This window comes from Meleagris gallopavo, chromosome 14 (genome assembly GCF_905368555.1).
Source record: "Meleagris gallopavo chromosome 14, MGAL_WU_HG_1.1, whole genome shotgun sequence".
NCBI classification, from domain to species: domain Eukaryota; kingdom Metazoa; phylum Chordata; class Aves; order Galliformes; family Phasianidae; genus Meleagris; species Meleagris gallopavo.
Genome location: NC_139417.1, coordinates 15,820,001 through 15,845,631, shown reverse-complemented (window position 1 = coordinate 15,845,631; position 25,631 = coordinate 15,820,001). Strand labels below are relative to the sequence as shown.

The 25,631-nt window shown below is 43.0% G+C and overlaps 1 protein-coding gene across 14 annotated transcripts in view; it reads left to right on the top strand.

Moving 5' to 3' along the window:
• Positions 1 to 25,631, top strand: part of FOXP1 (forkhead box P1) — a 341,328-nt gene that overhangs the window by 273,400 nt on the left and 42,297 nt on the right. For all 14 annotated transcript variants that reach the window (XR_014886272.1, XM_085235545.1, XM_085235546.1 and 11 more), the window contains 3 exons: positions 1,108 to 1,267; positions 7,259 to 7,463; positions 21,953 to 22,057. Coding sequence is in view for 13 of the 14 variants with exons in the window: in XM_085235545.1 (XP_085091671.1) it covers positions 1,108 to 1,267; positions 7,259 to 7,463; positions 21,953 to 22,057 (470 nt within the window). In the remaining variant the exon portion in view is untranslated. The remainder of the gene's footprint in view (positions 1 to 1,107; positions 1,268 to 7,258; positions 7,464 to 21,952; positions 22,058 to 25,631) is intronic.

The window sequence follows — 25,631 nt, the reverse complement described above, 5'->3', positions numbered from 1 at the left end:
CTGGCATGATGTATTGATGTTTTACACAACAAAAGTTTTCCTCCTGTCATTGTACAATAAATAAAAAGATATTTATCAAAACGCAAAGCCTTTCATGGATTTTAAGAACAAAGCAAATAAAACACAAGATGAGCACGGAAGCAAAACCTAGAGGCTTGCTTAACTGCACAAAATTAAGGACTCAGAAGCCTGGAGTACTGTACATATTAAACACTCACATTCAAGTAAGATGTTGTTTGCTAAATTATGAATGTGTGTAATTAAAATCTAGTGGCTGTTTCTATGAAAGATTTACAATGTTATTTCATCGTTTGTCATGGCTAATTAACAATATTAGATGAAGTTTTTCTTCTTCAAAGGTCTGATTTTTTCTCATTTATTTATGTCAGAAGTGATAAACAGAGTAGTTAAAAGCTTCTCTGGGTACAGTAGTGAGAAAAGCAACATGTTCTTTTACACCTCGAAGGTTCAAGGTTCATGTCCCTGTGGAGTAAATCAGCTCTGTCTTCTTTATAGTGAAAATAATTAAAAATTTCAAAGCACAGAAGTAGCAGCCTTAAATACAGCAAGGAATAATTCTGAACATAATGGTATTGTTGCTTGATGGATGGATAAGAGAGAGTAAGTATAGGATAGCATAAACGTAGCCAGTGGTGTTGCCTTAATCGCTGAGATGACCCTTGCATGAGCAAACAGAGCAGAGTACAGGGCTGTAGTTGGTGACGTCCAAGTGTGATGTGGTTACGTGGAGTGGCTCTTGCGTTGCGTATGTTCTTTGCTTTGAAGAATTGCCCGTGATTTTAGCAGCTGCCAGCAGAGTTTTGCTTTATCTGACACCAAAAGGCAGCCGCTTCTGGGGTAAAGCTCAGTCGTGTGGACCAAGAAACGCTGCATATGTTTTTAATTGGGTTTGTAGGAGAGATTAGAAATTGACTGCAGCCCTGTTCGTAGCACCAGCACTTAAGCAAGTCTTGGTACTGGGTGGTGGGCTCACTGTCATTTCTCAGTACCAAGTGACTATGATCAGTAGTTGCTGTGTGTTTAGCCAGGGATCCCTATTAATGCTTTTCTCTTTGTTGACAAATGTGCATTTTTTTTCTTTTCCAGCCCCAGCAACAGCAGGTGGCTACGCAGCAGTTGGCCTTTCAGCAGCAACTCTTACAGATGCAGCAGTTGCAACAGCAGCACCTCCTGACTTTGCAGCGTCAAGGGCTGCTAACAATCCAGCCTGGCCAGCCTACTCTGCCTTTGCAGCCCCTTGCACAAGGTAGGTGAGGGGTTGGGGAGCTGCTGAGCAAGCAGATAGCATGTGCACACCAAATTGTCACTCAGTAAGCCAGAGAGTGATCTCATAGGCTCGTAAAATAAGAAACAAAGAGAAATCCTGACTGGCAGAGTGGGCATTGTGAAGGTATTCTTGAGAAGGGCAGCACTGAAATTGTGGGCCATGCTTGCTAGCAGGAGGCAGGCGGTTTAGTTTGGATTCATTTTGCACAGCTATATCCTGGTGAACTTGAAGCTGCCGGTTGTACTATTCTGGACTTGAAATCCCCCACGGGAGTCTTCCTCATAAAATTTTGGTGCTGGGTTCATGGCTTAGGATGGCTTGAGAGCAGCTTTCCCTTCATTTTTTTGTAAAGTGCTGTCTTGGCCCTTTCTGACTTCATAGCTGGTGCAGAACTGGGCACAAAACAGTGCTGACCACACGCTGCTGAGTGTGGAAATGGGATTGCCCTTTTCTGCAGCTGGAAGGGGAATGTGACAGTGTCTCCTCTTTGTGCATGTTTGTGTGTCCTTCCTTTCACTGTCTGTACATCATAGCTTCGTTCTTCCCTCCACACAGAGGCAAATTGGGATTGACTCCATTTAATTTAAATGTTGTTATACTGGTGTTACTGACAATTAGATCCTCCTACGTCTTTATTCAGTCCTGCACTATGTAAGAAGCCACCGGTTTGCTGAAATCCCTATTTTTTTTAAGATATTGATACATTGAAAGCAATAGCTACTCAAATCACAATACTTTTGACAGTAATTACAACCTAGATTTTTTTTATTCTTTCTTTTCTTTCTCCATGGCTATATTTATTTATTTATTTATATTCCAACTCAGTTTCTCTGCAAGCTTTGGAACATTTTAACAGACATGCTTGAGCTCTGTCTGTTGTCACTGAAGCTGGTGGCTCAGTGTTGGCACGGCTCAGGGAGGACCAGGTCTTTCAGCCAAGATGCAGATATTTCTGAATAGCTGTGCCTTTTCCTTTCTTTTGCCCCATAATAAATTTAAACACTCACCTCAACAACTGGAGTCAGCTCAGCTTGAAATGATTCGGGCTCTTCAAAGCAGCCTTAAGGCTGCTACTGGTTGCTAAACCATATAATGTATTTACATTCAGCTCTGGTTAAATGGGGTTGGGGGTGAAATTGCTTCTGTTCTTTGCCCTCCTTTTTTATGTGTATTAGAGCTGCAAAAAGGAGAGCAAGATGGCTGGCAAATGTTAACTGACATAGATAGAGGGAGAGAAGGGTGGCGAGCAGGGACTGCTCTGCCAGGTGGCTGGTGTGGTTTACTGAGGCTTGTTTTTCATTTCTGCACGACCCACAGAGTGTTGGAGCCCCTAACCCTGCATGGGAAACCCACACTCCCAGACTCAGACCCCTGGTGTCCTCCCAGCTGTGCACTCGTGGTGCGCAGGCAGGCGGGTTGTGGCAGCAGCAGCTTCTGGCCTGGGACAGGGGTTTGTCAGTCACCATCGGTGTGCTGAGATGAGTTTGGGAAAATGGGCAGGTAGACAAATGCCACTTATGTGTGCAGAATGTTGTAACACGCATTAATTACGCTTTGGATTTATTGTTGGAAACACCACAAGCTGTTCCCACACGCCCACTGGACTCCAGCTTCAACCTTTCTAATTTTTCCCACAGCTCCTATACTATTAAGTTTGCTCAGTAAGGTTCATTGTGTGGTACATCAGTTAAGCTGTCCAAAGGAGGGCAATTGGGCAGTGACAAGACACGCTCATGTGTAATGTGAAAGAAATGAATGTGGTGATGCATGAAGTGTAATCTGTGCAGTAACACATCGGAGACACCAGTAGGTAATTCAGCAGTCGTGGCATTGATTGATACGGTTAGCAGCCAAGTGCCACTATTAGTCCTCGCCGCATTGGGAAGAAGCCTGTTTGTAGCCAAGGGGTGCCAGAACAACACAAACACAAACAGGAGGGCTGGGAGGGCTGCTCTGTGCAGGGAGGTGAGCTGTGGGGTGCGGCGCTGGCTGGGGAGGAACAGGAGGATTCAGGCAGTTTGCAATCCAACACGATTCTTTTTTATCAGAGAGACGATGGCTTAAAACTGATGTCATTACGAGGTTTAAATCAACTTTCTGCTTGCTTGAACATGGTCACCTGGGTATGGAGGTACAAGGACACAAAGAGGTTGAGCAACTCTGTTTGTCTTTGAGCTGGTGATACCTGGGGTTGGGAAATTGAGTTCTGTGAGCAGTAATCTGTCAACTGTCCCCACAACATACATTTTTTAAACCTGTGCCTACATTTTCTTTCATAATGAAGGGGACTGGTTGTCCTGAAAAATGCAACGAGGAGCCAGGGCTATAGTTTAAAATAATTGGTAATGGACACTTCGTATTTAAAAAATAGATACCATCCCTTTTTGTTTTCAGAACAGTGGGCAAGAGTAAGACAGATACTGCAAGCGTGCATGTAAAAAGGAAAATCCAGCTCTCTAGTTAATGTAGCTATGAATTTAGTTAAGAGCATCTTGCTTTTTATTCCTAAGTATCTGTAATAGGAATAAATGTTAAGAGAGAATGCTACTTCATAAGTGATTTTTGTTCTGTTTTTAGAACTAATACATCGTTCATAGCTGCATTTTAGTTGGTGTACTTGCCTATTGTCTTACACAAAATAGCACATCCTTTAATGTTATATTTGTGTAATTTTTGCTGTTCTGTGTTTAGACACACCTATAATCTAGATTTTACATCTCTGCATAGTAGCAATTTAAAAACAGACCGCATTTCAGCAGTGCTCTGAGCTGCGAGAGCTCAATCTTTAGTATCTGTAAAATGAAACTGCAAATCACACCTCAGATCACAAGCAAGTGAAAATAATAGGACTGAGACATCCCAGAGCTGATTGCTCCCATGGATCCAGCAGTTCCAGGTCTGCATCCTGGCACCGGTAGGAACCGAGTTGGGGCACAAGCAGGAGTGATCTAGGGTAACTGCAGTGCAGTTCTGGGAATCTGACATAAAATGTAGTTCTTGCTATTGAAGTGAAACTGTTTAATGGTAAATCATCTCACTTACTTTGTGTTTTGTTGGATCTGTTCAGCTTGCTTTTACCATTTGTTCTATTATTTCATTTAACCATTTTGCTGGATGAGTAGCGAGCATACCTTTCAGCTGCTCGGTTCAACAGGCTGGTTAGGAATGCTTCTCAGAAGTTTGTGGAAAGAGGAAGGAGGCTTTTTAAAAATTACTTTTTATTTTTTAATTAATCAAGTGATACCAGTGGTGCATTCAGTTCTGAGCGATGGGTTGTGTGAGGCGAGTTTGACGTCACACCTAACTCTTCTCCAATGTCATCCAAGCTGAAATCCATCTTACTATCTCTATCATTTTTTTCTACCCAAATGGGCTGTTTTCTACTTTTCCTTCAATATATGCAGTTCTCATCATTGCTAATAGGAGTTACACTTGTATAGGAAGTTAGAACAAACCCCTTGACTTTCCCCAGCTCTGTAGAAAGCTATGAATATTAGATGTTTGTATTTTAAGTGCTGTATAACTTGCAGGCTTGTCCTGGAGATGAAGCATCAATAGATCCGATATGATCGGGAGGGAAAGGAAAGGAGAAGCAGAGGTGGAGAAAGGAGAGAAGTGCTACTCCTTCAATTAATAAAAGACTTATCCACAGATCCAAGAGAGGGGGTGCGTGGGGGGTGGGGAAAAAGGCAAAGAATGACCGCCTTATTTGCTTATTCTCGAAAATAAAAATAGGTGTCGACTCATACGGTCTCATATCAATATGTTATCATCAACAGACAAGTCTATTCACTATTGTTTCAGTTGAGTAAACAGTGGTGTAAGGGTCAGCCGCGCTCGCAGGTAATTGTTAGTGCGCAGACAGTCCTGTCAAGCATGTTAGCTAAAAATACATCCCACACTGTCACTTTGCAAGGTGTTTGAAAATAATAGCCCAGATAGAGCAAAACAGGACATAGGCTTGTGTACTGACCTTTCTCTTTGTTTAATTTGCTCGGAGGTTTAATTTCAGGGGACAAGTAATAATTGAATACGTCTAATAACTAAATGCTCATTTGGGACAAAATCCATCAAAATGTAATTGGCGTTTGGTTCTTATGAAAGGAAAATGACGTGGCTTTGGAGAAACGGATGTGTCCTAAGAATATCTGATCACTTAATGTATAAATTGAAGCCTCTTTTATAATATATATTAATTGCAGATACTTAAGGATTTTAGCATTTTTTTGTAGTGAACCGTTACCGGAGACCAACTGTTTTTGTTAATGCTACTCTCAGAAAGGCGGGGAAGGTTATTGGTCTGTCGTGCAATAATTTACTCCTCTTTGATATGCAAACGATCCACGGTGAATATAAAAAAATCCTATCAGACTCATTTCACAGTTCTTAACCACTTAGATTCTCTGGAGTCTATCGCCTCATTAGACCAGTGCTCTCCAAAGCTAGCATAATTAAAATCTTTAACAGTTTAGCAAAGTAAAGATGTTTGGCTGATCACGTTGAGATGATTATCTATCCATTGTATTCTAAATGACAAAAATAAATTAAATTTAGACCTTGGCATTTTTTATTATGTGTTTCAAATGAATATAATGCATTCTGCCTTTTTTTTTTTTTTTTTTTTATCCTATTTCAGCTCCTTAGGTTTGGTGAGATGTGTGGCTATTTGAGCTGCTGCCGTATACTCAGAAAATGGCAGATTTCCTTAGGAGAGCTCCAGTGCCACAGTATGCCCAAACAATGAGCAGTCAGCCAAACCATCTCGACGCACGCTGATGAGAGACCTCCTTAAAAACATGCAGACTTTTATTATTTCTTTTGATCTGAATATTTAAGTGATGCGTCTCTGCTGCTCATTTTTTCCCATAGCCTTCTGAAGGAGCACTGAAATAGTCTTCTCTTTGAGAACCTGACTTGTCTGGTCGTGTCACAAACGTAAGCTTTATCCAAACCCGTGATCTCAGTGGGAGCCCATGCCATGCTGACGTGTGTGTCCCTGTGCTCCAGGCTCCAGTTTAAGCCCACTGGAGTTGGCAGAGTTCTCACTCGCCCTGTCTACTGAAAGCTACACACATGTCCCAAGCCTGGTGTCCATTTTGGCACAATAGAAAACAATTTTTTTATTTATTTCTTGAAGCTTATTTTATGTTTTCGTTTTACTTTTGAATGGCTCATTAGCATTGATCTAAGAAATGACAGTAATAATAGTGTTACTTGTATAGAAAGTTATACAGTTTTTCAGTAGACACATCCATCAATTAAGTGAGCAGTTCGAGAAACCAAAATTAATGAGAAAGATAGGTGTGTTAATGAAATAATCATAGTATAATCAATTTGACTGTTAAAATTTGAAAAGCATTTCAGGAAGACAATATGAATTCATAATTTATGTCTAAAAGTGATTAATAAAAACTGTATTTAATAACAAAGCTATTTGTCATCATTTAAAACTTAAGCACAAAATTAGTCATATTGTGGTTCATGTTGTCATAATAATAAAGCTGAGGTTTTTTTTTCCCTCAGATCTCCCTTCCTTTTAAAAACAGGTTAGACAGTATTTACTTTCTTTAAAACAATAGAAAACAAGCTGAAATGAGGAGCAGCCCTCGGCCGCCCTTGGTTTGATCTTGGAGATTTCTGCCTGAGTGAGGACTGGGCCCTCTGCTCCAAAAAGGACAGAATATAATAATAACCCAACTGCTGGTGGGGGTGTTGTGTGGTGTGGGTCTCCTTCCCCCAGCCCCAGATTTTGCCTTGGAAAGGTGTTGCAGGTAGCACCCCACAGAACACAGCAGGAGATGTGCAGTGTTCAGGATCAGCCTTTAGTTAATAAAAAAAATTACATGCGTGCAAACACACACACACAAAACTAACACTAGGCTTTGTTTACTGACTCTTTGATTTAATTACTGTTTGAAGACGGCCGAATTAGCTGTTAATTGATTTAATTATCCAATTTGTTTGTTTCAGGCATGATTCCAACAGAACTGCAGCAGCTCTGGAAGGAAGTGACAAGCTCGCACACAGCCGAGGAGGCAGCCAGCAACAACCACAGCAGCCTCGACCTGTCCACCACCTGCGTTTCCTCATCCGCACCGTCTAAGACCTCCTTAATAATAAACCCACACGCGTCAACCAACGGACAGCTATCGGTTCACACTCCTAAAAGGGAGAGGTAGGTGCCAGCAGAGTTCCATCCATCCTCGCGTCTCGGTGCGCCCGAGATCAGGGCAGAGTTGTTGGGAACAGTGGCCAACCGCCTTGGCCTCGATTTTGTCCTCCGCGTCTGATTTTGGTGTGGTTGAATGGAGTCTCCGCTGGGCAGAGTATGCTCCTTTTGTTCAGGTCTTTGTGGCTTGTTAATTGGATCAATGTGGGCACAATTAGCTAATTAAAAGAGCATTGGAGAAGTGGGGGGAAGTGTGAAAAGAGTAGCTGCTTTTTTGCATCACTGGTGGTGTTACTCTTGATGTGCTTTGGGTTTGCAGATGGGAGGTGAGAAGAAATCAGTTGGTCACTACAGGCTGTTGTGCCGCACGTCATCCACTTCTCTGCCAAATTTCATTGCCCAGCTCATTTAAGACATTTGCCTTTCTCCTCTGCATTTACTTGCTTTCGCAAAGCAGGCTGGACTTGAGTTCGCTAGGTTTTCCTAAAACAAAGTGCATTTTTTAAGTGCTGATAAAATTAGCTAACTGGTGTTGTTTGGCTTTTAGAAGTGTGAGTTAATTTATACGTGCTAGGCTTGCATTGTTAGAAGAAATGGCTTAAATCAGGGGTTGTCTGTTGACGTGCTTCTCAGCACGGGCTCCGCTTTATTCCCAAGGATGCTTTATTGCAGGTTTGTTTCTTTACACCCCCAGATTTCACTGAGGCGTGTCTAACAACATAACTTTTGCTCGCGGTGAGATAGACGGGCCTGGGCAGCAGGGCTGCAGGTGGCAGCGATGCCGGCGCTGCGTTGGAGGAGAGGGGTCTCGGGGATCATGTGAGCATCCTCACTGGGCTTCTTTGCATTCAGGAGAGTCCCTTCACCCATCTAGAAACGTTACATCAGACACTAGTGAAAGCTGGGTTTTATGGAAACTGATGGCTTTGTCTTTCCATCCTCCTTTCTTTCATTAGGAAGAGGATAATGGAATTTTTAAGCCATAGAGTTTATATTTCTGGTGGCCTGAAAGTGGATTGATAGGGAAGCTGTATAAATACCTCTTATATCTTTCTAATATTAAGAAAATACTGCTGTTGGGAATAGATAGGTTTTAAAGAGGAACACACACAGCGTTCAGAAGAAGTGCTGTGTGTGTAAGGCATCTTCTTCTATCCGTTGCAAGGATGTGTGGCAGAATGTTGGTGCATACATTTATAATGCATGCAAGTGTCAAGGATGTGATTTTGGTGAAGACTAACATGGGATGCTAAAATTCAATTGATATTTATTAAACAATTGAGGTCCCTTTCTGCTGCATGCAGAGCTGAACAAGATGGTTTTATGACTCTCAATAGATTTTTAACCTGTGTTTTCCCTAGTTTGTAAAGAAAAGCCCCATGTAGTGAAGTGGATGTTCTTGCAGTGGATGGATGCAAGTGTTGTCTGCTAATGACAGCTGAGGAAACAAAGAGCATTGCTGTGTAGTTTGAAATGCAGAGGAAATGCATGAATGTACTCTGAAGTAAAAAATTTCTCATATACACTATCATGCAGAACTGAATATCCATATGTTTGAGTGCTGTTGTGTAATTGTGGCCTGGAGGCAATTGGGATCTACAAACAGGGAGATACATATGTTTTTATTAGTAAAGTTCCAACTAAATGAGCTAGGAATGCATAAACATGCCCCAGTATTGTTTGAGACTGAATGAGGTTAGAAGACTTAAGATCTTCTGTTGTTGAATTGATAGATGCATTGTTAAAGCTTGTTATTCTACTTTACTTACATTTCTGTTGAGTTCTCTTCAATATCAAAGTAAAAAATAGGTTTATTTAGGAATAAGAGGGCTACAGGCTTTGCTTTGTCTTGCCTCTGTTGGTACACCGAGGGTTTACGCCATTTGCCGCAGTCATTGAATTACATCTTTATCCATAAGTAGAGCAGGAGACTCCAGGCAGAAGAGTGCCTACTGATGCACTTAAGGGTTGTGTTGCAGTCTCACCAGGCCCCGTGGTGCCTGCCTGCATTTCGTATGACGCAGGGGAAACGCCTCGTGGTTTAGATGTGTTTCTTTCTGAAGAGGTATTTTGTGTACAGGCAAGGCATTTGTGGTGGCAAGTGTGCAGGGAGAGAAGCGCAGGTGCATTGCAGTGTTGAAAGCCCTCAGGAGGTGAAGTTTTAGCTCAGTTACAAAAGGGAGCATAGGCCCAGGCAGAGCTTTGGTTGCCTTCTGATTGCAGAGATTAAGGCTGGAAATAACAGTGGATCTGGTGGGAGCGTGGCTTGGCTAGGCTTGCAGGCAAATGTGTGCTGATTGCAGCGCCCAGCTAGTTCAGCAGAATGGCTGAGCTGCACATACAGCAGACCCCAGCCCACCATCGGGTCAGGGACGGCTGTCGGTTTTGAGTTTGCCACTTCCCTTACCTCCTCCCTAATGAGCCAGCTTCCTGTATCCATCACCCCATGATGGAGAGGCAGGTACAGCAGGGTTGGGCACCTGCTGAGCGCCCACAACTTGCTCGCTTTTGTAGCGTTTTGTGAGATGTGTGTCGTGCTGCTGCCCTGCATCAGGGGACTCGCTGTGACTTAATTCACCCCAGCATCACTGCGGGGCAGGGGAGTGGTGCGGATGTCTCTTATGCAGCACCAGTGGAGTCAGCTGTTAGCTCCCATCTGATAGAACCAAGAGCTATTTATTTGGATTTAAACAACAATAAAAAGCACATAGTAAAAGCTGTAAGTGTCCTAACACTTAACCACAGCCACATCATAACGACTGCCCGGCAGCCATAAATAATCATATACAGGTAACATTAACTTTTAGGGTGTGCTGTAAAGCTGTTTCCCCCCACCCTCTTGGGTTTTTGAGAAGGAGTAGGCTACAGGAGACAAGTTGGTTATGTGGGAGTTACTGTCATTGCTGTCATTGCTGGGTTAGTTCCGGCTGTGTTTTATGGGGTTCCTGATCCCACTGGTTCAGATTGTGAGCCCTGGGAAGCAGGAGACACTTGTCTGACTGCAGTGGCAGCAGAAGTACCTGCGTGAATGTCATCAGCAGGCAGGAACTCAGCTGAATATGTTGGGTTTAAAAGCATGTTTTTGCCATAAATAAGTTTAAAGATAGCAGGGGAACTGCAGTAATTGGCTGCTTGGCATGTCCACACATTGCTGTGCCACACCAGCCCAGTGCCACCATTGTGCAGGGTGAAGCTTTGGTCCCATGCAGCTCTGCTGTCACCTGCAGTCCTCAGAGCTAAGAGATGAGAAGTTCCCCTGTATGGCAAGAAGCTGAGGGCAGGAGGTTGGCAGAAGTCACCCTGGGACATGGCCGTACTGCAGGGCAGCAGAATGCTTGAAAGCAAAAGGCAGCCTCTGCTTGTTTGCGTGGGTGGGGGGGATCATGGTGCTATTGATGGGCTGCGTGTGTTCTGTGTACGTGGCTTTCAGAGTAATGAAATGATTCCAGCTATAAATAATGGGTTAATGCTTTCATTCATTTGGGTTTTAAATGTATATTACATCTATGCTTTTGCCCCACATTTCGCCCAGTTCCTGTAAGTAGCGGCAGCAGCAGCTCTGGGGTTTGGTGCATAGCAATCTGTTAAGGAGATAAATAATCTGCTTTGGCATGACACTCCTACTCTCCTCTTTAATTTGTCTTACACAAGGAAAATTATAATTAAATCATTCAGGGTAAACCCTTGAGTGTAGAGAAGGAAAAAACACACTTTGGTAAAGATTGCCAATAGAGACCAACTTCCCTGTTGTGCCGTGCGGAGACATTTATCAATATTCAGCACTATTAAAGAGAGAACATTTCGTGTGATTTGTGAGGCGGATGCCAAAGCTCAAATCAAGGCTTGTTAAGATCCTTTCCCCATGCAATCATGGGCATTCAGCATCATTAGAATTCAGCACTGACTGCGTGTTTCATGCTTTGATTTTACTCAGACAATTTAATAATGTTTATTGTGCTGATTATATATATAAATTCACTCAATGTAATAAACATACCTCAGACATCAGTACCCTAAGGGAAATATTTAGTTATAGAAACTTGTATTCACTCAGGATAAGCGAAAGTGAGACCATAGCCAGCATACAAACCTCTCATCATCTTATCAGCATTTGGGTTTCTTCAGTAACAAGCCTTTTCTCTCTCCATAAGTAAATAAATACATACAGGCAGCCAGTTAGGTACATCTGCGTGATTAGCAATGTCGAGGGCAGGACTGTGTCATTCCGTCTTGTCTTCCTTAGGAAAAGCTTGTTTATTTTCATAGGAAAAGCAGCAAAACCGAATGATGGATGTGTGATCACTTGAGGTGACTGTGGCCTTTATAAGCTCATGTGTGCATCCCAAAATCTGCACGTGCAGGAATATTCCTGTGTGTTCAGGAAGCCTTTCTCCATCCTCCAGCAGTTCCATGCTTGTCTCCTAATTCTTTGTGTCCGTTCCTACCCTACTTGAGCCTTGACCTAGGCAAGCAGACATCTCACAGGGAAGATGGATGAGATAAGCGAAGGGATTTTTAAATCACTTCTCCTTGAGAGTGCTGCAGGAGGAAGGAGTCTGGAGAAAGCTCCGAAGGGAAGCGAGGTGTCAGCATGGCAGGCCATTGATCCGCTGCCTCGGCTTAGTGCTTTGTGTTGTGCTGTTGTTATCTTCTGTGCCAGCTGATCCTCCATCGAAATCCCAGGGCCCTTAGATGAGGGCATTAGGATTCGGCACAATTAAGAAGTACAGATTTTGGTCCATTATTAATGCTCGGGATGAAACGGTTCAGCCTGCAGTCCATATGCTCCCTGGGCCTGATCTTCTCCTGGCCGGCATCTCTAGGCAGTCCCTGGCTCATTCTGCTCTGGTGCCAGCATCACATTGCTCGGCCCTTCTGGCTCCTTAGAGCTGCTGGGCGACGTGGGCTTGCTGAGCTCTGCCCTCAGCACAGCTTCTCTGGGGAGGTTACTTCACATCCAGAATCGGTCACACAAGGCCACTTGCATCAGTCTGTCCGGCAGATCTTCTGTCACACGATGGCTTTCAGAGTGTTGTTCTGCTAAACTCTGGGAACTTGGTTCTAGTTTATTTGATGTCTTTTTCCCCAGTGAAGCTGCTAATATAACCGTCTCTAATTACTCGGTGCAGCACGTGGCCCGTGGCTGAACGAGGGGGGTGCGATGCTTCCCAGCCCTCAGGAATCTGCCATCAGAGAGCTCCTGAACACCAGCGCTTCGTTGGTTCCTGGTCACATGTAATAATGATCAGTCGTACAACTCCAGCCACTAAGCTGATGTATCAGAAAGCACTTAAAATAGATTGGGTGAGCCTTGGCAGACGCACAGCAGAACTTTTCCAAATTTTAGCATATGTATTGTTTTATTCCTCCATCTGGCCAACAGATCATTGTTTGATATCTGAGTGCTTTGCATATCTCCTCCCTTTTCTTGCAACTGAGATACTTACACGTGTGTTTAATACAGCTTAATGCTATTTTTACATACCAGAGGAATAGCTGATGGCTTTCTGTTAATTGCATGCACTTTGCAGTTAAACTTTTATGAAAACGTTCCTGTCTAAATACTTGAAATCCAACGAAAATTTGTCCTTCTCTTTTATTAGAGGTGTTTATGTAGCAGTCTTAAAAAAGTGACCTGGTTTTGTTTTACAGTGCAGTGGATTCCTGCTTTTTTATTTCCTCCAAATTGTCCTTCCTCAGTGTTTGTGAGACCAGACTGTCCTGAAGAGCTGAGCTGGGATCTAACAGAGAGCTGTACAATATTTTATCATACGTGTCGCAACCTGAGAGTGGAAAAGAAACACCCTTGAAAATGCCGTGAAAGTAGAGAAGTTAGGTGATTTTTGTGCAGCTATTTTCTCTGCTCTTCAATAAAAAGCAAGCAGTTAGCCTGACAGCTGTTATATCATGTTATATCGTACTGCTAAGATATTGAGTAGCATTTAAAATAAAACGCCACCATTAAGCTGTATAAACTTTATCCATTTCACTATGGTTTAATGGAAAAAAAAGGAGTTTTTCAATAAAATGACATCATTTTTCCCAGGTTGTAATGTTCACTTTACAACTGTTTTTCTTTAATTCAATTTATTTTACTTTTCTTTTTCTTGGCATCCCTTTTTTTTCTTACAGTTTGGAGAGGGGAGATCTCCTCGCCGAGCATCTGGGCACTGCTCAGACCCCTTTCCCTCCTCCCTGGAGATCCCATGCTAATCCAGAGCTCTATTTTTGTCCCTCAGACAGACTCGTATTTCCAGCGCAGCGAGAATGCATTGAAATTTGGTACTGGGGATGTGCAGCTCTTCCTGCTGCACTTGGAGGAAAATCGTGTTGCATTGCTTGTGGTTGTGTAACATCGCCAGGTACTTCTCCGTACTGCCGGTGCTGGTGAGGTGTGGGGGCTCTGGTTTCTCTTGTGCTCGCTGCATGGTGTATTCCTCTCATTAAAGCCTTGGTATCAGCCCGGGGAAGGGAGCTGCTAGTGTGTGTGGCAGCTCGTCGTTTTGGGCTGCATGAATACAGGAGATATCTGTTCCTTTGGGGAACGGTCTCGGGAACTGAGCAACAGATCCTCTGGCCAGAGAATTCTTTTAACTGCGATTTTCCTTTTTGTGTGTACTCAAAAGTAACATCGTGATGGGCCCTTAAATACCATTTCATACACAGAGCACAATTTCCACAGCACAGGTGGTGCTAATATAGGACAGTCCCCCAGGCACTTGTCGCCAGGAGTTGTACAGCTTGTTCAGTGTCTGCATCCATATGGCAATCTGTCCCATTCATAGAAAGACATTGTAGCTGTGCCTGTGGGTGCTGTGGTCAATGTAGTGTAAAAAGTAGATTTTAACTCTCGGCAACCTATGTTCTGCTGTTTGTTTTATGGTAGGATCCAATTTATAACGTGGGGGAAAAAAATCAGCTCTGAGCGAATTCCAGAACAATCTTGCTGGCTGCAGTTTGTGTTTATTCTTGGAGCGCATGGTTAATCAGCAGGTGCACCAGCCCTGCTCCCAGCCCCGCTCTAATGAACAGTTTACAGGAAGTCTTGCTCGGAAGAAACATTTTCGTCCTTGTTTATACCATGAATTAACTCAGAAGTTGCAAAGCTGTAAACGATGTTAGCTGGCTGTGTGTCTTACTTGTTTTTCTTATTACTTTTTCATTGGGGGGCACACGTTTCCTGGCTGTGCTGCGCTCAGGGTGGGTGCTGCTGGTGGCTGCCCCTCAGAGGGACAAAGTGCAGCACATGGTCCCCCCCAGAATGGGGAACTGACTGCTTTGGTGTTGTGCAGTGATTCGGGAATAAGCAAGAAGCATGGTTTATGGCTGCTCTGGTGTCTGTCATTCCATTGCCAAATGTTCTGCTTTAGTATGACTATTTGTTATGCCTTTTTAGTAAACACAAACAAATAGACGCCTAGCACCTGCAGCAGCATCTGATATTTACACTACCTGTATGATTAAGCGTGCTTCCCTGGGGAAACAGGCGTATGTCCTTTGGATTTTTGTGCTTTTGTAAAGTAGCGTTTGTCAGAGGGAAGGCGAGCAGCAGGGAGAAATCAGTGACTTGACCGTACCTCTCCTTTACAGTCACCATTTATCATAATTATTTTTACAAACATTTTCCCAAATGGTGCTTCTTCAGCTGCTGCAGGACCGTGGTGGGGAAGGCACAGCGCTGAACTGTCTCAGTATGAGATGTGACAGTCACCTTCTGTGCTGGCCTCGTTGTGCCTGTGGGACAGTGGTGGAAAATACCAAAGTGCGTAATCCCTGCTAATCATATCTTTGGACGTCTCAATGGTTTGTAGGAGGGTGAAAGACTTGCCTCAGCTCCAAACGTAGCGGAATATAATGGTGCTGTTAAACAGGAATAGCTCTTGTTTCCCAGTGCGTGAGTTTAAATGTAACAACAGCATATAAATTACAGTAAAATAAGGTCGGCAAACAGGATCTTTGTACAAAGTATGTAGGTACGATTGTAATTTTACACCTCAGACCCATTGAAGTTCGAGGTGTAATGCTGTGTTTTTTAATCTCACGTGTGCTCTTAAAAGCGTTGCTGAATCTGGGCCAGAGCCGTGGCAGTGCCCCCTCCCTCTGCCCTGCGACTCAGGCCTGGAGGGAGGATGGGGGTTGCTGTGCTGTAAGTGTTGCAAAAATACAGGCACTCCACAAAGTGGTAGAATCACATTTTTTTCCTAATTAAACTAAGATACTGAATCAATCCATTTTCATCTGAATAAATTAAGAGACTTTTCGGAGAGGAATAAAATGAGATTTAACAGGGATAAGTAGAAAGTAGCCCAGATAGGAAATAAAAATTCCAAACTGCCTTCTCAAAATGACACGTCAGCTGCTCAGCATTGCTTGTGTGGGAAATGACTGAGGCATAAGCTGGGTTGGGAGATGGAGATGGGACGTTCTGTGCCGTGCCTTGGTTAAAAAGGTGAGCATGGTCTCAGGAGGTGTAAACACGCGTGTTGTATCTGAGTCCTCCTTTTTCCTTCTCTCCGTTCTGCAGAACCAGTTAAACCACAATTAGAGTGTGGTGTACAATTGGCCACTCTCTTGCGGAAAGGATAAAGAGGAGCTGGAGCAAATACAGAGGAGAGCAGCTAGGATGATAAAGGAGTTGGAGGGAATAGGCTATGAAGACAGATTAAAGGGAATTAAAGATCTACACCCCGGAAAAATAGAGGCTCTAGGAGGATGTGATTATGGTATGTAAGTACATGAAGTGATGCTACAAAGAGGAAGAAGGAAAAAAATGGTTCTCATTAGTTAGCAATGCTGGAATTTCAAATCCAGCGTTTCAAATCATGTGTGTCTGGGTGTATTTGATGTACTTTTCACTACAGTACTGAGGCACAAGGTTGAAATAAAAATAGGAGTTTTAAATAGTACAGAAACTTGTTAATGCTGAATTCGAGTGCAGGGATGGAATTTCCACCTGATAGAAGTGAGGGATTCGACGCTGCATTTTTTTCTTTCACATAAACCAGCGATGCACTCAGCACCTCCGTGGATGTGGTGTTGGGCAGTGGCAGTTCTGGTGTGGGGTGGGGTGCAGGGCTGCCCCTGGAGGAAGCACCAAGTACAGTCAGAGCACCAGAGGGTCATAATGTTGATTAATAATCCAAACCATCCGTTCGTAGATTAAAACCAGAGGATGATGTGTTTAATTATCCAGTCTGGTTATACTCCTGCAGCGTGCTGCGAGGGTGGGGGTGGAAGAGCAGGGGAATATGAGCCGGATTTTGACTCAGTGCCACTGCAAATGCTCCAGCAGCAGGCAAGGAGAGCAGTGCTGCAGCAGCGGGTGGATGTCAGGCAGTGATTCTCGGCGCATCGCTGCTCCTGTGTTACAGCAGCAGTGCTGAGGCTTTGTCGTTTTTTTCTGCACCAGTATACAAGTTAGCACACACCGATTAAAAGAGATTTCAGCCTGTGGGCTGCAGTTTTAACCTGATTTGTCTTAAATTGGTGTAGTCATTTAAAACGTAACACACTACTCCTGTTACTTCCAATAGAGGTTGATGTAAAATACGAGCTGCTTCTAGCCCTCGTATCTGGATGTGGACTAAAGCAATGAGGAAGGGGAGAAAAAGCCTTTAAAAGCAACCAGAAACATGCAAGCCAGTTCTAGGAAAAGCTGCCACTGGCCATGCACATGGGCTGCCACCTCTCTGAAAGCTCTCAGCTCTGCTGAGCTTCATCTTGCAGTGGCAAGGCATTTCCCCTGCTCAGGCAGTTCTCTCTTCAGATCAAATACCTGCGTTCTGGCTGATGCTGTCGCTGGGATGGAGGCATGAATATTTAGAAGTAACCCAGCCGAGTGTGTGACTTAATACTCTCCTTGATGTATTTTTTTACCTTTTTATATTTTATTTTATTTGGCTCATGGATTAGGGAGGAAAGGGGTGCCAAGCCACCCTGGTACGAATTCAGAAGGATTTGCACAAGTGCAGCTTTACTGCAAAACACATCTTTATTCAGGTGATCCTGTCATGAAGAGAGGAATATGCGTTCGAGTATGGCTGTTTGCTTGTTGGTGGTGACTTCGGAGTCAGTTGGTACAAGAATTTAATCATTACTGTTTCCATTCAGATTTTAAATGCAGCAGGCACGTCTGACTCAGAGGATCTTGGCATTTCCACCAGCGTTATTCCTTCTGTGCCTTGTGGTGAGGGTTAGAGCTCCCCAGGCACCGTGAACACTGCAGACCTGGCTTGGTTCGGGCTGTGCCTCACCTCCTCTGCTGTGAGGTGGGGTTGGGATGTTCCCATACAGGTCTGGGGTTGGGGGTTGTGCTGAGCCCCACGCTCTCAACCAGGGCTTTCATAGCACCTGGCAAAGATGAGGTCACTTCCCATTGCCCCTACAAAATAATAATTAAAAAAAGGCAGTTCTGTGAGTGCTCTGCTCAGACCCTCTTACAGGAGGAAAGGAGATGTGGTATTGATTTTTTTCAGTGTGCAGGTGGCTCAGGCATGTTCTCTGCACTGATAAAACGTGAGCAGATGCTTCATAACTGTAACAGAAAATCAAAGATGCTTCTCTACATCTCTGACTTCCCCCAGCATTTTGGCAAAGATCGTTGGCCCAAGCAGACATGGAAGAGAGACAGTGGAATATGAACTGTGTCAGCATCATGAATATTTAAAACATGGTCCACTGTGTGGCAGAAGTATTATTGCCGAGGCTTCTGCTTGCTTGGTTTTTACATCCAACCGTGGCTTCTTTGCCAGTGTTGACAAGCATAGTACCCAGTTTCACCTGGTTCGTAAGTGTGGGCTAAATTAAACCATCTGGAGGTCCCTGGGCTTAGGGAGCAGCGTGCAGTGGTGAAGGCAGAGGCACAGATCCCTCTCCCCTGTGCAGAAGGTGCAGGCACTGGGAGATGCGTGGCCCTTGGCCCAGCCTGCCCCATGTAGCCCCGCAGCAAGCTGTAGCCAGCAAGAATTAGGTGGACCTTTACGTAGTTTGCAGCTTCCCACATGGATTTCATTACTTTGTTGTATGTCATGAATAGGCTGACTTACGCAAGAAATTTTACTTGCCAGAGGCATTTTTGTTGTGCTTTGATGTAATAACGCTGCACTATTGCATTATTTGGAATTAATTCTATTGTATGTTAAGAATTTTGTGTGCTAATAGCAAGGAGGATGAAAAGGACGTATTCTGCATTATACATCATTTGTTCCTTCATTGTGTTGTTACAAAATTGCTTCCACTGCAAAGCATTGCATCACCAGCACCCAAGCAGGGACCCAGCAGGGATGTGGGTTTTTGGGAAGGAGAGGGTGGTAGAAACAGACCTACTCCACTGTGTCATTAGAAATCAGACCAAAACTTGCTTCTGCTTGCCAGTGCTCAGCTCCTCTGAAAGTCTGTTTCTGCAGTGAGACCAAAGATGGATGCATCCAGATCATAGAAACTGTGCTTCCACGCAGATCAGACGCAACATCATCAAGCAATTAAAAAATACGTGTTTGTATTGTGCCAAGACAACTGTTTGTTTATCTTTTGGATTAAAATCTTCATTTTCCACCTCTGTTTGCTTAAACGTTGAGTACTTAGATCAGTTAAAGGAAAACAGAGTTCCCCATTGATTTCCACTGGCTGTGCATCCTTTGTGCACTATATCCGCTCCGGCATGAACCGCCCTTTGTTTTGTTTTGAGGTGCTTCTTAAGGCTCTACCAGTGAACAAGTGGCAATCCATAACATCTCCAGAAGTGAGATGGATAAAACAGCAGTAATCTGATAGTGACACATAAAGGTCACCAGAACGCATGACTGAAAAGCCTGAGTGGGATTGTGGTAAGCAGCTTCAGAAAGGTGTTGCCCACTGAGGATGCCTACATTTTTCTTTAAATACCAAGAGGATTTTTTTTTTTTTTTTTTTCCTTTTTCAAGTGTCAGTTTTTGGTGAGTTTAAGTAGTTGCTCTGCTCCCTTGCATGGCCGTGGGAGCTGTATGTAGGTGTTAAGTATGTTATGCTCAGTGTCCTGTTAGCAAAATGACCTTTAAGTTCCTGTTTACAGCCAGCACCAATCTTCCTGGTTATTGACAGCACTAGGCTTCGCCATGCTGAGCGCAGTGTACAGTTGATACTCTCTTGGTCATTCAGTCATTTTCTTTGGACACAATACCAGGGTATCATGTCCTGCATAGTTTGTCTTGTCTTGTGCAAGATCCCTGGAAAGAAAAGAGATTTGCACTCGGATTTAAAAAATAAATACTAATCTCGGTAGGACTCTTTCCGTTGACTTGGCCATGGCCTTCAGGCTCTTGTGGAGAAACTTTAAAAAACCCTGCTGGGGGTTTAAGCCATGTGACTGCTGTTGATATTATAATGAGATTTACAGTGCTTAAACCCCACAGGAGACCGACTCCTTACTTGGTGTCACACGGCATTTCTGCGTTCATCGTGGTGTAGGGGTAACGCTGGCTGCGTAATTTAATGCACTGATGTTTTTTGGGTTCTGCCAAACAGACTGAAATCATAACTTTCATATATAGTCTTTAATGGAGTGTTAACATGAAAGCCTACTTCCTCACACTTCGCTTTATTCAGAGATAGAAGCAGATGACAAAAAGCATTATTTTCTGAATTATTCCCCTCCAAAGTGCATGGAGGGCATTTGACTGTGTGCCTGTCTGACTTGAGTGGACAGTGTTCCTTCAGCCATCCTCCTTCTCTTCCAACCGAGGGAATGTGCTGAAGTACTTTGCTCATTTACTTGCAAGGAGTGCATCGCTCCCTTTGTTCTTTTTAAAAACTCAACAGATAGAGCCTCTCCCCACTCGCATGTTTTAAAAACTGATTAAGTTGAACCAGTGAAATACTCCCTTATGGAGAAAGTCTTTGTAAGTCTTTCCACCTACAGTGTTTCTTTAGGAAATTAGCTAGCTGATGCATTTATTTATACTTGAAAAATTATTTGGAAACTGTCAGAAATAAGATTTTAATGAAATAATGAATTCGTTTCAAGTACATCTCATAATACCTCTTCCAGTCTGATCTGTACCTTTTTTCTTGTAGAGGAATTAATTTTTTTTTTTTAAATCCTTCCATTATCTTCAAATTGCTGTTGGGCCCAAAGAGAATCCAGCAGGAATTTCACAAGGAACTTTCTTGTATTTGAGTTAACACGTTGGGTATGCTCTACAGTGCTCGATCCAGTGCATAAGAAACAAGAGCAAAATTTTGTGTGCAGGCAGATAATACTATGGAAAAAGAATAAACGGCATTTCCACATGTGTGTAAGCATAAAATGGCAGAAAGTAGGTGTTTATCCATAACGTTACCTGTAATCTGGGATAAAATAAGTCGTAAAAGCCACACCTAGATGCTGGTATGTGTTCATATCCTTTGTGTATGTTTGAAGTTCATAATATGGCACAGACATACTGTTGCAGAAAAATTTGCTGTGGAAAATAGATACGTGTATAAGCATAAAATAGAGATTTCAATATTATTTTGACATTTTATGTTTAAAAGTCATCTAAGGTTATGGAAGATGTTGCAAAAATAATTCCTTTACTTAAGAAGTTTCCATGCAGAAGTTGAATAAAGAAGATATTTTAGAATATGGTTCATCAGTTAGTGTAACAGATACATTTCCCTGAGCACCACATGGCCTGGATCAAAGCATCTCATGACTTGGATCAGTGCAGCCAAATCATTACGTATTGATTGGAATCCCGCTGAAGGATTAACCCCTTCATGTTCATATGAATTTTTTCTTTAACCCTGGTTTCAGTAGTCAGAAAGCTCAGCAACGTTCCTGCCAAATCTTAGCAAGGTTAACAGCCCCCACTAACCCCTCGTGCTGAGGAATCCTTTGATTACACGCTTCTTTTTTTATGATGAATTTTACATTTGAAAACGTTGGTGAATATATTTTGCAGGGATGTAGGAAGCCTGTGCTTGTGCAAAGAAACAGCCTGCAAGAGGAGAAAAATGGAATTGGAAAAAAGCAAAGAGCAACAAAAAAAACCCGCGCACAGTAAATAGATAATGTGGTGGGAAAGCCAAGGCTTGGTGCTTTTCCCTGTCTGTAGTGGTGTGGTACACCTTGGGCCCAGTTACATTGTGTTCTAAGAACAGATCGCTGTATGGAGACGATTTCTCTTCCCAATTAGGTTGAATTGTAAATATGCAATATTCATACATTTCTCAGCAAAATATCAAGCAGGATATTAAGCAGGTCTGTCAAATGATTTCTCCCCCGTCCGTGTTAATTTAAATTCTTTACAAAGGTTTTAATTAATGAATGAAATGTAGGAGGATAGCTAAGTAAGAATGACACGTTTCACTCTGCAAATGGTATTTAATTCTGTCTTGAAAACCTATGTGCAGAGTCAGGTGGGTACCATGAGATGTTAGGGATGTTTCAGGATCTGTTGTTTTACTCTTTGCGACGAAGAGTTGGTGCGGTACCTTCAGTTACAACACTTTTTCTCTTTTTTCTTTCTCCCCTCCAGTTTATCCCACGAGGAGCACTCACACAGCCATCCGCTCTATGGACACGGCGTATGCAAATGGCCAGGCTGTGAAGCAGTATGTGAAGACTTCCAGTCGTTTCTAAAGTAAGAATGGATTTTTGGCACTTGCATTGTACAGAAAGCATGCCTTGAAATGTTGTGTGCTGTCACTCACCACGGGCCTGATGCAAAGCCCATTGAAGTCAACTGAGAGCTCCCTTTCACTTCAGTGGCTTTTGGATCAGGCTCAAGAACGTTTTAACAGGGGATAGTGAATTAGCCCCATGGGGAAAGTATGGTCTTGCTCAGTGAATTACTATAAAACAGATTGTTCACGATTCTGCAGGTTTTTTTTCTTATTATTTAATTAATTTTTAAGTTGCAGTATTGAGAATGTAAACAATGCAACCTTGATCTAACCTTGATTTCAGTTTAATTTAGAAATTTAGTCTTAAATTAAGTCCATAATTGGACAGAATTGCAGAGCATCACGTGAAATTTAATTTATGTCAAATAAGTAACTGATGAACAAAGTCTACACAACTAAAAATAAACTATAATTATATTAATTGGGCCCCTGCAGTTTGCTGCAGACCTTTCCTTGCTGCCAAAGAACACAGTTTTACACGTTGCATAAACAGTGCATTATGGACTAGTACGTGGTAATGTGTGCATCCCAATGCAGGGAAGGACCAACAGAGCTCTAATAACTTACACATGGCTGCTTCACAGCTTAATCATCAGCCTCACCCTTCTGAGCTGTTCCTACTACAAAAGAGTTTTCTGTCTGGGTAGATCACCAGGTACACACGTGCTTCTGGTGCATCCAGGTTCTTGAATGTTTGCGCCCTGATCTCTTTGAAATGATGATGGATATTCAGTTGCTGGAGCTCAAAAGTGACTGTGATTTAAATGCACAAAGGGGCAAATTCTCCCATTTACAGCGGTGATCTCATGAAGCTAGTCCACATAAGTCTATGGAATTCATCAGGGAAGATAGGTAGAATTGGTCCCAAAACATTCAGCTATATCTTTTCTTTCTGCGGCAGTTCCTAGGTTTTCATGTGAGAACAAGTAGCCAGCAGAGAATGTTAGGTGATGAGGTACAGGTAGGTTTTTGCTCTCAGCATTGTGGACAAGCTCAGCTTCCATTGGTGAAACCCTCCTGAATTCAGTAGGTGCTAGTCATAGTATAAACCTCTGTTACAAGTCAGGAATGGTAAAGTAATGAAAAGGTTCTCATTACAAGAGGATTACAAAATAAGAAGGTACTAGTCATAAATTTCCATGAAGGGTGGCCTGCCTCATTTCTTTTAATTCATCCTGTTGTTCACTTAAGTGAAATAAATGCTAATCTCTCCATACTAGCCAGCTCATTCATATTCATATGCCATACCATACCATTTAGACCTTTAAAACAATTCTATTTTTTATTGCAGTTAATGCAGGGGAAAGGTGCTGTGGTAGCCTTAGATACTGGAGCAATCCGTGTAGTTGAGTAAGGTCAGATTGTGCCACCTTTGCTTGCTGTGGTAGTCCTCTGTTGGACTCTCCTGGTTCTAGGAAGGTTTGTTGCAACGCAGGGCATAGCTTGATGTGACCACATGTAGAAAATAGAGCAGTTGGTTGAGTCACATGGTATGAGTGGAGACAAGATTGGTTTAGATGGTATTCTGCAAAAGTTCCGGTAGACCCAGACCACCAGTCCATGTGAAGGATGGGTGGGGAGCCATCAGTAGGGGAAGGTAACCTGGAAACCATTACAGGCCAGGCTGGACTTGATCCTGTTATCAGCAGGAAGCAGCTCTGGCTGCTCACGGCTCCAATAATTTTGGTTATCACTCACATTTTCATGGCAGTGATCTTTTTTCCTCATCAGAACCTGTAGCAAAAGTGTGTCTTTCGTAAGTGCACTGGCTCACACTTGTTTTCTCATTATCCAAATTCTACAGTGTCCCAAGTCCTATTGTTCAGAGTGATGCTTAACCCTGAACGAATGCAGAAACAAATGTCCTGGAGGAGCAGATTGACACTGTTAGGAAGTGAGCGATTCTTCATGAAATGTTACTGTAGCCTTCCAAGTCTCCTGTGGAGCATCCTTCCTTGCATTATTGACATTTAACAAAATTCATTACTCAGTGAGAAGGTAACAGGTAGCTACTTGAAGTTTCTTTCTGGTACTTGTGCAATCCACAAGGCCCTTTTGATGGGTCCCTCAAGAGAAAAGCTCTTGTTTACAAGTGAAATACAGCCAGTGTATCCATTCAGCATTGCTTAATTTCACTTACCTTGGTAAAAAGGCCTGTTAGAAAAAGCAAAGAGAAGCTACATATGGAACGAGAGCCTTGTATGCCAATAAAATGATTCTACAGTTAAAGGAGAAAAAAGGACTCACAGGTCTAAAACATGGTTCATTTCTTTTCCTCCTGAGGAGGAAATATCATAACTGTTGGTAAATCAAAAACAGAGATTTGACACTCTTCTGTGATCATTCTGTAGTGTTTGTTCCCAAGGTGAGGTACACCACAGGGCCCTTGATTTCAAAGATAAATACTGTACAAATAACGATCCTAGTTGTCTTTCACTCACAGCCAACAGGAGGATGCTTATCAGAACCAGCAGATACTCGAGCCATTGTACGCATTTATTTCCCTGCTTCTTTTAGAAATAAGTTGCAGTTTTAGCGTTGTTTTTTAATCTGTCAGCCAGTGGTTATCATATGATGTGGCATCAGTGAGAGCTAACTGATAGCAGCGGGGGCAGCTGCTAAGCCTAATGAAACAGGAGCACCCCGCATGGTCCCCAGTGCTGCCCGAGCCTAAAAACACAAACACGGCCAGTGGCAACGCTGTGACCTGGTGGCCTTCTGCCAAGCCGTGGGGAGCAGGGTGGAGGCTGGAGGGCCACACGTGTCTTTGCCTGAACCAGCACCCGCGTCTCAGTCGGCAGGGAAAGAAGCAATTAGTAGCACAGAGTGACTTTCCTTCGGAACTGACTATCTTTGATTTCATTTGCATGTCTTTAAAGGCCATTGCAGAGAGAAGTATGCCCCTGTATGTCAAGTTGTTTAGGAAATCGCTGCTGGAGGGAGGGTGGTTTGTTCAGAGAGGTATCTAGGCATCCGGGGCGTAAATTGAAGGAGGAGATGGAATATGGTTTTATTTTCCCTTTTATCTTTTTGTTGCTGTTATTTGATTGCGGTTTGGATGTGTTTAATCATGGCAGCACGATGTTAAAATCAAATATACTCCTTAAATGAGACATGCAGACCTTTGGAGAGATCCTGCAATCCGTAGTGCAGTGATGCTGGCAGTCTGCTTCGTGCGCATTTAACTGATGAAACCAAGGAGAGTTTATGTGAAAGAAACTACTAAGTGCACTCCGTAATGTTTTCACAAGTGTTTTTATCATGGTAACATCTTGTTTACTTTAGTTGCCTGCCTAAAACTACTTGGAACATGTTAAGAAAACATTTCGAGAAAGCTTCTACAAAGAGGCTTTTGTTTAGCAGCAACTGTGAGACTGCTCAGCTCACAAAGGTGTTAACTTTCAACCCCTTAAGCACTTCCACATGAAATTCCAGCAACTATGTTTGTGGTTTTGGAAAAACAAAGTGTATATTAAAGAAACCAGGTATATGCTAATACATGTTGAAGTAGGCCGGAAATCATAAATTGTT